Here is a 15,047-nt window from a genome sequence, read left to right on the forward strand (position 1 = left end):
CCCGTTGCAAACACGTCTCGTAGCATGCAATTCGCCCCCGCCTTGCCATCGTGAACACACAGTAGCGGAACAATAAAGCCATAAAACGATGATCTTCCACGGGTGACGTGTTTTCACCCGCCGGTCTCCAAGGGTGGTGGCTCGAATAAGCGAGGGCTCGCCATTGCTCATCACCTCCAGTCTCATCATGAACACCACGAAGGGGGACCGATTTATTCGGGAGCTTCATGTGACTGCATCGTGGAACCGATCTACCGGACGATCGTTGCCGCGCTGTTTATCGACCTAGCCGGCTCGTGACCGGAGGTATTTAATAAATTTTATTATTCACCATATTTTTCATCCCCCGGGGCGTGTTCTGCCGTGCGGCGTGCGGTGGTGATTAAGAATCGTCTTTGTGCGCGCCCGGCGTCTGGACGGATGCGGCCCGGTAAGCGGTCTACCGATCGCGAAGTCATTTATCATTTAGGCGAACAGGAAGCGGACGTGTTCCCCGTCCGGACGGTGGGTGTTGTTTTGCGAGAAGGAATTATCGTTTGTTGCCCAGAACTAGGAGGAGGATTGCGTTATGAGTAATTGGTTCGCGATCGTTCGTTCGTCTGGTTGCGGTCTGGTCAGCCATTTCGTCCAGCTATTCTCTTCGTGCATTCGTCGGAGGACGAGCGGAGTTGCGATGCAACAACAATGGGCACCGTTGAGGGATATACTTACACGTGGCCAAGCTCGTGTGCGATGGTAAAGGAAGCCGACAGCCCATTATCATGTACGATGGCGCACGCCGTCGGTCCACAGATTGTGCCCAGCTCGGCCAGCCCGAGCGTGTCGCAGTTGTTCTCGGCCGGGTTGCGGCAGATCTTGTCGCGGGTCAGTATGAGTGCGGCGTCGTGGTGGAAGTTGCTGGCCGTCTGCTTGAAGCGGCAAAAGTCCTGCAGCATGTCGGAAGCGGACACGCCTGGGGAGAAAGAAACCGGGAAACAAATTAGCCAAGACTACCAAAGTACACACTAAGCCTAACGTCGGTGGTTACGGGATGCCAGACGCCATAAACTAATCAACACAAATGAGAAAAAATATGTGCGCAAGAGCCGCATGGGAAACTATCAATACAAACTAGGCGATGGACAGGAATAGGTTTATTTATTCAAAACTCCCGCTCGGAATTAGCGGAACGGTTCTTTGTCTTCGGCACGGCGAGGACGAGGAATGCCAGCAACTGCACGTGGCGCTGCATTTGCACAACCATTGCACCGCGGGGCGATTAGCGATTGCAACAAACTTGAATGTTATTTGTGCATCGACAGGAACACGGGCGGCCCCCATTGGCAAGCGCTTTATTAATTACTTGCAGCGAAAATATTCATCCTGTGTACCCGGGGGACCATCCATCGATCCGGTCTCCGGTTCCCACCGAACACTACAAGGCTGCGGTGGTTATGGTGGCGCATTGATCAAATTCTCGCACGCGGCCATTGCGGGGGGAAGGTTTTATGTGCGAACCAAGCGTTTGTTTGACGCAACGGTAGTGCATGCGGTGTGCGCCATAGCCGTGGCGTAACATAAATTTTCCAAAATACATTCGTGACGCAGCGGTAAGCCGACCCGGCTCGCCGACAGCTGTGCCCCCGGTGCGTACACGTAGCAACTACATTCTAAACCCGCCAGCACCGGGTCCGAGACAAATGTTTACAAGACTTGTCCCATTTGTCATCGGGGACTGGTAATAGAGTTTTCACATGGGGCGCTTTTCCTCGGCCAACCGGTGAGCTCGAGCGTCCCACGTGCAGACGGGTTTACATTGTGCGAGAAGTTGATGTGTCCAATGCGGCAAAAGGACTCCGATGAACAAAAAATATACCCATAGTTTATGTTGTTGTACGACATGCTGGTTATCGCATCGTAAAGAACTGATGGAACGATGCGGGAGGAATTTCTACCTCAACCACCGGATCGTTAGATTCTGGAATGTCTCAATCGCATCATACATAACGAATGATCGTCCATTTTCTACACACAAAAAAACAATAGACACTAAGCAACATACCAAGATTTGTCAAAATAAAACCAGTAACTGTACTTCCCTTCCCCCCCTTGCCTTACCTTCTACGCCTTTCTCGGCGGACTTTTTCTGCGCGTCAAGGTCGTGATGGATGTACATGATATGCACCACCGCTATCTTCATCGAGTTCCCTATGGTGGCGTCGGCATACACACTGGAAACCTGTACGGAGAGTGGAAAAAACGAAACGGGTGGTGGTAAATAATCGCCCAACACCGGTCGGTGGATGTAAAACGCGCACTAAGTGAAATAAAAGTAATCCGGAATGGCAACAGATAATCGGCCGCAAGCGCTGAGCCCGCGCTAGTCGAAGCATAATTTATGACACACCAGATTAAGCAATTCCGATAGGGCATGCACCGAACAGTAGTCTGTTGTAGATTGCGGGCGCGCAGATTACGGTAGAACAATTCAATTTCCGTGCAGCAAATTGCGATAAGGAAAACCCCCTGCGACGGTGAGGTCCGATCGTGCCGGTCGTCGATCGTGCTGTCCGGCCGTCCGTGCGGCCATTCCGAGGGCCGGTGGGTAGTAAAAGGAAGGATTTCTTGGGTAGAATCTTGGATGCGGCCGTTATCTGGATGCCGTAAATCTGTTTTCCACCGGGACCGGGGAGCTTCTGTGGTGCGTAATTGAATTCGCTACGGTTGCACCATGGCATCTTCCGTCCGCTTGGGAACGCTTTCGGTTGGGTGTTTAATTTATTTACATGGAAATTGATCGATGCAATCGGGCGGGATGCATTCCGTAGCCAGTACGAGACTAGGGCTTTTTTCGCTCGTTGGCGTTCCACGCCCGTTTCGCGCCCTACGGTAAAGTGCCGTTATTGGAGGCTTATTGCTTTTTAGGTCTAGGTGCCGATAAGCATCGGAAAAGCATGCCATTGCAAGGGAGAAAGTGTCGAAGTTCATCGGGAACGTGTTCGCTTGCGCAAGCAAGAGAATACCTTGGAAGCGGGTTAGCTGGGGAAGCTGCTGGTTTACGGCGGGCTGGTGGTTTCACCAACTGGTATAATTGGCGCATTCCGTATCGTCGTGTCTTCTAGGAGTGGTGATTTTATAAAAAATTGTAAAACGGGATAAAAGGCTGGCTGCGACGGTATAAAACGTTTCTGCCTAGAAGCGTCGACGTTACTTACAATGCCCATCAGCGTTAGGACGTATGACTTGAGCGAGGGGCCGTGGTATCGCTCCATTTTGTTGTCCACCGCCACCAACACCTCGATCGTGTGCTCGTTGTTGGCAAACTGTGATATGCTCCGTTTGTGTAGGCTGTGCTGACGCTCCGTGTTTGAACTGATATCTTCATGCTGTCCTTCGAAGTGTATCTCCCGTGCGGCTAAAAAGAAAACGCACAAAAAAAGGATTGAAAGGTAATTGGAAAGTCATTTGTGAAACTATGGCTACTAAGATTTTGTAATAGCACTAGAAAGTACTGGAGGAAAGAAAGACAAATCAACCATCCAAACAAGAGTGATCTTTTGCGTGCGCTGCCGGTTATTATTTCTCACCGTTTGAAGTGGTTTTAGAAACGTCAAACTATTCCCAACCCACGGGGCATCAACAAAACGCGGCTTAAGGGCGTGTGTGAATGATAAATATCTGCAGCTCTCGCAAAGTGAGTCCGTTACTAGCAGCAGCTGACATTTAACTCGAGCCCTTTGACCACCTTCGTTTTCCCAGCCTACTACCACTCTAGCCCGCTCACTTGTTGTGCTCGTGTTTGTCGTGTGATTGTTTATTTTTAGAAGCCTTAAGCCCTGTCACATCGATCATGGCTGTGCTCAATCAGCTGTCCGCGCGAGCCACGCTAAGCACGTGCTGGCCCCGAACCAGGTGGAATGGACAGATAAAGCAACAACTGGCCGGATAGAAACAAAACCGCCCCGTGCCCTTTCTCACCCTCTCTCTCTCTCTCTTTCTCCCCGACAAAGCTCGAAAGGAGGCTGAAGTGGCACTCTTTAAAATTAAAATATTATGCTAATCAAATTAATGATTTCTAATGGGTAGCACCTCGGCGACGTGCGCGATTTGTCCTCCGTGTCCCTCGGTCCGCTCCACCAGGACACGGCGGCCAGTTGACGAGCTGTCCGCCTCCTGTCCAACGTGTGGCGAAGATTTGGAACAAACGCTCGCTGGTTGTTGCGTTTTTTTTTCCTCTTCCTCTGTTGTTGCTATTTGCGCTGCAGGCAAGTGAAACAACCTGTCCGTGCATATTTTTTTTACTCTCTTCCAACATCTAACCAACGTACCCAGTTTGCAGAAACTCTGGACGTTAGTCTCATTGACCCGCGCGGAACTCGCCTTTTTTCGTTAGATAATTTGTTGTCAGTCCTGGAGCGGAGGACGGAGCCACTCGGAGTGAGCTTTCGTTGCGCTGTGCAGCAGAAATCCCCTCGGAGCCTGCGGTTCACGGATGTCACGGCTCCGATTGGTTCCAGCCATCAACCCGCGCTCCGCGAAAGATATTTATGAGTGCGTGTTGATTTTGTCACTTGCACCCTCCGCTGCACGGTTCGTGCTTGATGGTGTGTGTGTGTGTATCTGCGTTTTTCCTCTTCCTCTGAATTTCGACGGAGGATGGTGGTACCAACTCTGCTGAATGTTCACCGGTTAGTCAATTTGCCAAACCGGCTTGTCAATCAGGCGGAACCCGACTTTGACGGGCGGGGGGGAGCTCGTTCGTGTCGAACTGGCTGGAACTCACTATTCGGAGCCGTGTTTGCACGGTGAGATTTTTTTTTATCTCCATTCATTACATTCGTGCGCCACCAAGTCTACGCGAGTTGAGTTTTGCAGCCCGGGCACAGCTGGAGATTCCAGCTTCCACCGGAGAGGACGGTGGAGAGTCCTGCTGCCCCGCAACCCCCCTCCCCGGAGGCACCGAGCGGGTTTACGATGCGTTTGATGTGGTTGCGCAAGCGCGCGCATTGCAGTGGTGGAGCAGGCGGTAAACATTAGTCACTTGTCGACGCGACACTGCATAAATTCCGTGGACAAGCCGTGGATGACTTTTTGTGTCCCTTTCCCTCCAGCCACTCGGCAGGTTCACGGTGCTAAGAACGACGGTGGAACGCCGCTGGTGACGAAATCGGACATCTTCAAACTCCCCCACCGAAGATAAAACAAATGACGCTGTTGGCTCACAATGGGGAAGGCGTGGGGAAGGCGCCGGGGTTTGGGTTGAGCGAGACGATCGACAGAAATCAATGACCATACAGCCGTAAAACCCGCGGGGCACCCGGAGTGTCTCGTTAAAAAAACGTAAGAAGCAACGCCACACGACATCGTGTCATAAGCAGGCGAAGGGACAAACTTCTAGCGCAAGTTCGGAGGTTGTCGTTTAGTTTTTGTTTTTTTTTTCTTTGGGGAGACTGCACACCACTGGGTGTCTGCATTCGGGAGGGCATTAAAATAAACCATGGCACCAAGCCGGTCACAGCGGGTGACATAACCCACATTCATCACACGAGTGCCAGAGAGCGCTGCACGCGTTACGTTTGTGCTTTTTCGAACGATTAGGCAGCATAATTTGATGTCGTGATGGCGGGTGCTATGATAAACTGTGCTAATTGGCAACACGGTCGTTGATACGCAATGCTCACACGCCAGCATTCCCTCTCGGCGCGGTCCACCACCGGCGCCTCTTCCCCGCCCGCTCGTGGCTGTGAAATTGATTAGGTTTTAATTGGCGATTAAGCTAATTGGTACGTGGTACGAACGTGGCCGTCTGCCGTTGGGGATTCGTAGGGTGAAGGGACGACCGTACGTATCCTGCGATGCACCAAAGCCAGCCCCAACGCCGATGATGATCGTAACCGACAAGTGACACGTCTTCGTGTGATAAAGATAAAGAGTGAGCGTCAACGTTGGCCCAGGAAGCTGGCCATTTGTTGCGTCCAGGCGCCGACGGTAATTTATCATTTATGCTCGTCGCCACGCATAAAAGATTCCTATTAACCCTTCCTACCTCCCAACCTGGATGGCCAGGCAGAAACGACGAAGTAGCAAAACCCCGACAGGTTCCCGTGCTTGGCACAACCAGTTGCTGCAACATGCCAACAAGGTTTCTTCGTTAGCTGTTGGACTCTGCTCTGTGGGAGCTAAACTGTAGGATGACGCCCGAATGTGTACAGCTCACGAAGGTAGAAGCATCACAGTTGAAAAAAACCCTCCATTCATGCAGCATGCCCTAACATATCGACACCGATCGATAGCGATCTTGTTATAGGTCCCTAGACCGAGCTGTTGGAAGTAATTGCACACCGTGCCCACCTTCGACTCACACGCTATTAAGACGGCCCCCATACGGAGTGTAATGTTCACACCTTACTATTTACCCATCGTCGGGAAGATCGGCTGCAACTAAACGAGCACGAACGTTCAATCGATCGATCGCTTTGACGGAGGTAGTAGACGATCGCGTGCGATCTGCATCTGGTGTCTTCCGATCGAATCGCCGATCAGCAATCGCTGTTGCCTGTTGAAAGCCTCCGAATGTCCTTGGGATGGACTTTTCATGTCATCGTCTTCGTCCGGCGGGGTTGCGATGTGTTTTTCCTTGGCAAACGATACCCCGGGAGGGTATAATTAAGATGCAGCGTGCGGTGCACATTTTGCGGACATTGTCTCGATTGGTAGGTTTTCGTGCAATGTTGCTCCGATCCATTCATCCGTCAAGTGAGTGGGTTTGAGATGTGGGAAAAAGGTTGCCCCGCGATGGGTGAGGAGTTCGTGGTTGGCTTTTAATAGGTTCCTCAAGTGGCATTGACAGGCGTTTATAGAATCAAATGACCATTTTGGGAGTAATTGATATTATAGAGAGCGACCCAGACATGCTAGAGTGAATATTCTAGAAGAATAATAGGAAAACTAGTTTTTGAACTCTTGAGGGGATAATTCTTCGACATTTATTTTTATATCAACTGATGCCGCTTGTGACCAGTTACTAGAAACAAAATAAAGTAAATGAAGAACCCTGTTCGAATAATTTTATTTTGATGTTATGTTTTACTAACGTAAAATAAATAAGTAAAATGTCTCCTTGAACATTTTTTTTAAATTTTCCCATTTCAGTACGTTGATAAAACGAAATTGTGAATATAAATTACATCCCGCAATAAAAATTGAACGACGAGGCTAAAAAAGCTTCATAAAACGCCTTTAACGGTTATCCGCATCACTCCGGGAACAGTAGACATCAATGCGCGCGCAAGACACGAACCCGTTTTTCATACGGCTCGAGATTGAGTTTGCTTGTTAGCTGGCGTGCGATTCGCGCACTCTTCGGCAAAGGCTAACTTATCGACAGTTTAATTAATCACAAGAAGTTAATCCATAGGCTGGGTCCTCCCACTGCTTCCCACCCCCTATCATGCTCTTTGTGGCAGCATTTCGCGTCGTACGTTCCGTTCGACAAATCGGCAACGGTGAGGGTAGCTGGCGGATAAAAAAAATACTCAGGGCATGAAATAAAAGCAACGATGCTTGTAAAACACCTTTATTGGAGATATTCATTTGCGATAAGCCACCTGGTGGACTAGTCCGGGTAGGAGGGTGGGAACCAAAGGCATTTTCGTTGTACAATTGTTTTAACGATGTTGAAATTAATTAAACCAGCTTCAGGGGGACCCAAGGCTCCGGTCGGAACGAGCTGTTCAATAAAAACCAATAGGGCCACAATTACTATCCTATCGAGTAGTACAACGCCAAAAGCAATCTGTTCAAAATAAATTAATCCATTCCCGAGGTGTACCGACAATAGTTTACGACAAGACAGTGCTTTTTTGTTTAATGCTTCCAGCAACGGTGAGACGTGGAACATGCATCTTGAAATTGCATTACCGTGTTACTTTGCGGCATATGGGAGCCGTCAGCTGTGAGTCTCGATCGGGTCGACGGAGATTTCGGTTTCGTGGTGCAGACAGCCTTCCGTTTCTCACGATTACCACCGGGGTAGGGGGTCAAAGCGTGAGGAAACCGGCACACATTCCTTGCGGCGACTGTTTCCCAACGGGAGAGATTGTTTGACCCACGATCGCACGAAATGGATGCTCCTTGACACGAATGGTTTATCAACGTCTAATCTGAACTGGTTCACAGTTTCATCGCCTTCCTTGTGGGAACGATTCAATCGGACGGAAACTAATCTGTTTCAATGGCAGGCTCTAGGTGGGAAATCTATGCGGATCGCCGTTTCTGATAGTCAGCCCAACGTATATTGCCAAATCTGTCGCATAAAGTTGCTTCTGAAGATCATTATCATTTGATAAACCCCCCCTATTTTATATTCCTCGTAAATTATTTTAGAAGTTTTTACGACAAATCAATTTTCTTGCGATCGATACCTAAGGACCGTTCTAGGATCAAGTTTAACGCTAGTCGCTAGTGTGAGGAGGTTCTCTTCCGCGAGGAGGTTCACCGCGGGGTAGGTTTTATGGGTCGTTAAAGTATCTCCGGCGTGCGGTGTCGAGATCAACGTTCATCGCAAGGATGCTTCGCTCGAAACGATCAAATGGCAATCGATTAGTTGCCTATAAAACGGCACCATCGGCGATCGCGCTGCTGGAGTTGGTTTTTAGCCGTTGACGAGAACAAACAAAGAATGATGTAAATTTATCTTCATCAACGCGACATAAATCACGAGCAAAGGTGAAAGATGACTGAAATAGAAAACGTCTCAGTCCCAACTAGCTCTAAACTGCTGAAACTCCTCACTTTTCTCTGCGAAATGTTAAACAACGTACTTTGAGAAAACGTATCAACTTGATGGAAGGTTTGTTGATTTTGGCTGACAAATATCCGACGAACTTAAAGCGACGATTAAAAATAATTTCGCGATTTACATAAAAATAGAATAGCAATAAACCGTCAACGCTTCCGAGTAAAGCGCACCATCAATCGCGTCGTTAATTAATATGAATTCTATAATAATGAAATTTAACATTTAAAACTCCTGTCCCGACGACGACGACGACGACAGGTGCAGTGGGTCAAGAGCGGTGCGATCTTCACTCGGCACCGAACGTTTCCGGCAAAGCGAGCGGTCGTGCCAGCTATTTTTCGGGGTGTTTTATGCTAATCAACCGTAGCGTCGTTCGAGAAGCGAACGGCCATCCTTGACACCGCCACAGCGGCAAAACGTCTCTCCGGTCGTCGTTCAGTTTCGTCGTCGCTTGCAGACAAGATGACGGCAAAAACAACAACCTGTTCGCCCGACTGACTCACTCATAAACAAGATAGAAGAAAAAAAAATCACACAAAATCGTGAAGCGGGCAGTGTTTTTTCGGGGGCGACGGGAGGGTCGGGCCGCAGTAATAATAAAACACACGACTCGTGCACATGGGTGCGGTGGCCGGATTGCGCCCATGTTGCACGACTGCATGCAGGAAACGCGAGAATGAGTAGTGGGGAAGGTTTGGGGGACGGTTGGAGAGGAATTTATGTCGTCAGGTGCGGGAAAATAAAAGACACACATGCAAATAAATAACATAATAAAATAAACTGCACCATAAAAGAGTGATTTTATTGAACCATCTCGACAGGTTCGGAATTTGGCGGAAGAACATGCTGGAATTTGGCAACAAAGCCTACTGTGAGGCTGCGAGCCTCTGAGCAGGAAGGGGGGTGGAGAGGGGAAATACATTCAAAAATTCCCACCAATCCCATCGAATGGTGGTTCGCGTTTGAAGCGAACATCGATCGTCACCATGGTCATGGCAGGTGAATGACAAAAGAGGAGAAAAATACTTCACTTCCTCTCGACACAACAGAACATACATTGGCACAGGAGGGCAATTTGTGGCGATTTATGTTAATGTTGTCGCTTTGTAGATTATGCTCCCGGTGTCGGTGCTCCCACACCCCCCGTTTGGCCAGGGCATTCTTTTCTCCCGCGCACGCTCTGCTCGATGAACAGCCAAGCAAGAGGCAAACATAGGGTTGGCAAAAGGGTTCATATTTTTAATACACATAAAAAAAGAGAAAATAAAAAACAGAACGTGTTGCAAGTGTGTCACCAAATCGTTCGTTTTTCATGCACCGTGGAAACTGGGTCAATGTGGGACAATTTTTTTCGTTGTTGTCATTTCGGTCAGCACCGGGTCGGCAACGCTCTTGAAAAGGTGAACGATGGTGAAGCCCGCGGCAGAAATGGAGTGGCGTGAGGCGGTGATGATGTGAAGTGAAGCATGTAGGATGCATTTATGGGCTTTACTTGACGTGCGCCGTTTGCGAGCGGTTTATTTACACCCGTCTTGTCCCCCGTCAGCGTGATGCAGTTTGTCATCTTTGGAGAGCTTTTAGGTGGCGGGCGTTACTTCTTATGCTTGGCGTGCAGCGGACCCATTTTACATAACACACCGGGGGAGACGAGTGGGACGAACCGTAACGAAATGGTCGGAGGCGGAACCGCTTTACGAAGCGGACGTTTAATGTGTGTTAAGGTTCAAATAGTTTTTCATCCTTGAAGGTGGTGTGTGTTGTTTTGAAATGTTGTTCGTCTAACGCTTTCAATCAGTCGAAGTATGCAAAGGCAATTCCTGACGGAAAATTTAGGACCGCAGCATTTGCAGTTATTGTAAAACGTAGGATGTACATATTTTTTTACACACGCTACCACCTTTTGTAGGTTTAATATTATTTCTGACATGCTAAACACACGCTTTATTGACAATTCTTTTTGTTTTTAAAGATCGTTTAAATAGGTATGATTTTCTTTTCTTTTAGTTGAATTAATTTCACTGGTTTTGCCAATCGACTTGTTTCTTGAGTCCATTGCCGTTGATAAATTCCTCCTGATCCCACGTGCATGAGTCAGATGAGTGGATTTGTATTTTCGCTTCGGCAGGACCCTGTTTACATTGGAGCGGTCAACAGCTTATTGGTCGTTTCTCACGTTTATTGGTTCTCCAAGTAGAAGGTAAACACAATCAGGGAGGGAGAATATTGATCCACGGGTGGTGGAAGAATAGAAACAATACATACAAAGGCAGCACACGCGCACCCGCGGATGTTGGAAGCGATGGGATGGGGTTTATCAACTGGTGGAAAAATGTCTAAATTTGCTGATATCGCGAATGTTGTCAGGTAGTTCAGTTGAAAAGAAAACAGCTGGATGGAAAGTAACCCGTAGTAGCTTCAGGTAGATATTTTCAAACAGCAATGCATGCTTTTGCATCGAAAGGCGGTAACGGTTTTCTTCGCTTGGTTCCCGAGAAAGAGGGTTCCTCCCTCCCGGGCAGCAGAGGGTGGGGGCTTGGAGAACAAACAAACCGATTCATCACTGCGAACGACCTTGCGAGAACTTACGCAATCGCCACGGAAGTGAGAGAATATGACATTTATCACCAAAAACCACCCCACCCACCGGGCGATCCACGGGGGGAGGGGGATCGGTCCGGCGGTAGGAAGCGGATTGTTTACGGGTGCTGTTAGAGCGATCGCTGTCGTCGTCGTCGGCGGCGTAGGGCACCGCTCGTGCAGAAGTGTCCACCGGGGGGTTGGGTGGTGATCGCAACTCATTGATGGATGGGCGACCAAAAACGGCAGGCTCGGGCTGTCAACGGTGTCAATGCTCCGACCGCGGCATCCCCCACCCCGTGCATGCTCGGTGACGATCCGCCCGCCCAGCGTCACCATGCGTCATCCGTCACTTGTGTCTCCCGAGAGACGGAACATTGTGGTTCATTAATCTTGATTGCCGAAAGTGTTGGCGAACCGCGAACTCGACCTTGGCCATGCGGAGAGCCGTCCCGACGGAACTTGGACCGTATGGACGGATGAGGTGGACGCCAGTCCCTGGCTCGGTCGTGCAATTCCCACCGTTATGCCGTCAAAAAAAAAACATCCCGGGATGCGAGCGACTGCGGACGAGTTTCGTTAAATTAGTTGTAGCCCCGTTGGATGCTGCAGAACCAATGCCGTATGTTGGCTGGTTTTCGGTCCCGGGAGTAACGTATGCGTAGTAAAAACCTCAACGGAGCATCACCGGAGGAAATAAAACGTAAATAAAACGGAAGGGAATGGTGGTAATGATCTCATTCGCAAGTCTCGAGGTCCCCCGGGGGAACCAGAGGCTGACGGGAGTTTACGCAAACGTAATTATCCACGAAAGTAGTTCAAGATCACGGTGCGGTTTGTTGGCCATGTTCGCGCAAGAAATGGGGCACATGACTGATGCGATAAGCGAAGGGTTAAATTTAGATAAACGATCGTTAGCATTAGATTCGCGATGGGAAAAAAGGAAGCCAAGCATAGAATGCGGCACATTAAATTGGGAACAGCGAAGAATCCCTGTTAAAACGAAATTCGCAGATAAAACTTCATGTAAATTAAGCATAACTCTACTGATGTGATTGAATAAGCAAAAGGTGGAAGGTCAATTTATGTCAATGTAAAACAAAAAGCTCTCCTTAGTTTGTAATGCCAGATAAAAAGAGTATTAAGTAGTGTTGTGCTTAATGAATCTTTTGGCGAGATTCATTCATATGAATATTTCACCAAACATTCATTCAGAAGAATTCTTAGCTAATTCGAATCTTCAAAGCTTAATGAATCGTTCAAAACCTTAATGAATCTTCATGAATCTTTCATGGATCTGTCACGAATCTCCCCGATGCTTTCATAGGCGTGGACAATGCGACCAAAAACAAAACAGAAGGGGTCCTCAATCCATTTTTGGATAGAGACTTTTCATCAGTTGGTGTGTCTTTGGGATCCATGAATCTCTCGACGAAAGATTCATGAATCTCTTATAAGGCTGAGATTCATTCAGATTCATGAATCTGAATCAGATTTACACAACTCTAGTTGTAATATGTTTTGTGTGGCAATTTTTCATTACGCGTGCGACATCGTCAATATCACAAGTCGATGCGCAAAGTCGGCGTAAAAATAATGATCATTGACTCATCAGACAGATCCGATAAGATCGCTCCTAGCCCCGACAATCAATTTGGTGGAAAAGGGATATTTATTCATAATTTATCTTCTATTCTTTCTCTCCCATTCTCTCTCTCTCTCTCTCTCTCTCTCTCCAGAACATGGGCGCGTCTCCCACTTCTGATGGAGATGTTGCCCATCAAAGTCAGCTGGCACGCGGGAGGCGGCATCCCCTTTTATCCCTTTTTAACCTTTTCGGGTTTCCCATCCGTCGGGACGGAATTCCGTATCATTCCGTGCCGGAGCCGTTCGATCAACCGGGGCTACCTATTTGACGACTTGCTCGATCAATCATCGACGAATTTCGGCGCGGAGAGAAACCAGTTGTGTTTCCTGTGCGGTGCGGCACGAGGATACCGGGAAGTGGCAACGTTTCCAACTACGGAAAGGCCGCCTGGCTAGTTTAGCTGCTGTTGGACCTGGGCAAGCGGAACGGTGTGGGAGAGAGAGAGGTCTACGAAACTCGTGACGAAAATCGCGCATAGAAGAGTCAAACGTTTTGCAAAACCCCGAACCGGACAATAGTAGATAAAACACGAAGAAGCAGCCTCCCGAAAGGAAACACGGGGCCCTGTTGTTACACGTCAGTCAAAGTTTTTAGCAGGCAATTTACATAATTAGATTTCATGTTTCACCCGAACGACACCCATCGAATTAAGGGAGGGATTATGGGAGGCGGCGGTCCGCATGGACCTGTCGTTGAATGAAATTCCTAACAAGGTGTAGTCGATAGGACCCTGTGGCTGGGTTGGTTTGCTGGGGATATTTTTTTTTTTTTGCGTGTTCCTATTTTCAATTCCCAATCAATCGTCTCCGATTGGCGGAAGGATGGGGGCGGGTTTGACGGCCAACCGCCGGCGGGGAGCCTTTGGTGCGAGAATTCCATAAATGTTTGAAATTAATTTTTGACACGTTCTCGCCCCGATACAGCGAACCCTACGAAGTCAGGCTGGGCGCAGCAGATCGATGATTTGGAGACTTCAGAACGGAAGATAAGAAGGGGCAACAATGTTGCTAGGGATATCGTAAGAGGAAGATACTCTCGGCACCAGATCGGCATGATGAAGAATGTAATCGATCGTTAAGAACCAGGAAAACGTTGACTTTACGCAACGTCCGAAGATGGACAAATTTAAAGTTATCACTAATTGGCGAGGCTACTTTTAGCAACCGATCGAGGAATTATGCATCGGTGCGTAACATCTTGAGTTGCTGTAGGCTGAAACGCCAGAAGGGATCTTATCAGCATCCAAAATCGACTCGACGAGAAGGTTCGCCGGTTGCCTAACGGCTGTTCGAAATTCAACCTCGCTTGGATAGGCATCGGGAGGGTGGCAAATCTCCACACCGGACGACCCGACATGACTGATAATCGTCGGTGAAGCGCATCGCAGGTGGCAAACGGGGCGCCCTTTCGGCAGCAGAGCCGGTTTATTTAATCAACCTTAACATTTAACAGGCCGATCGCGGCCTACCAAACGGGCTAGGCTTCGAAGGGCTTTCCATGGATTTCGGTTGCCCAACGGATCAACAACAGCCACAACAGCATGTGTGTGATGTGCCGTGCGATGCTGGGATATGAAGGTCAGCCTACCCCGGGAGAGACACCCCAGCAGGGCGCATCAAAGCTGGCGCGGCGAACATTTCGATTGTTTGACTTATCGTCGAGCGAATGCGCGTGTGAGTGGTGGTGTGCGATCATGTTGTTTTGTTTTGTTTTTATAACAAATTCAGACAAACCCCTCCAACTCCGTCGAGCGTAGGTAAAACGACGCAAAGATGGTCAAAATAGTAGAAAGAAAAACACACATACATCCGATACGCTCTTCTCGCGTGCGCTATGCTTTGCTCAATTGGATCGAACGTAGCGCAATTTGTTTGCTTATCAATTTTCTCGCCACCGCTGCCCCTTCCCCTGGTACCAGCGCTTAGGCAGCATGTAGGCTTATGTTGGGCAGGCAACAAATAAGAAATAAAAAAATCACTCCCCGCCGACTACATCCCATGTTTAGAGCCGTCCAATGATTGACAAGCGCAACTAAACGCCCCT

General features: G+C 48.7%; 1 protein-coding gene across 1 annotated transcript in view; it reads right to left on the reverse strand.

Moving 5' to 3' along the window:
• Positions 1-15,047, reverse strand: part of LOC131284286 (A disintegrin and metalloproteinase with thrombospondin motifs 9) — an 85,940-nt gene that overhangs the window by 18,256 nt on the left and 52,637 nt on the right. Inside the window, 5 exon segments of the mRNA XM_058313140.1 lie at positions 712-952; positions 2,098-2,218; positions 3,195-3,327; positions 5,143-5,161; positions 11,594-11,612. Of these exon segments, the coding sequence (XP_058169123.1) occupies positions 712-952; positions 2,098-2,218; positions 3,195-3,327; positions 5,143-5,161; positions 11,594-11,612 (533 nt within the window).

This window comes from Anopheles ziemanni, chromosome 3 (assembly GCF_943734765.1).
Source record: "Anopheles ziemanni chromosome 3, idAnoZiCoDA_A2_x.2, whole genome shotgun sequence".
Lineage (NCBI taxonomy): Eukaryota > Metazoa > Arthropoda > Insecta > Diptera > Culicidae > Anopheles > Anopheles ziemanni.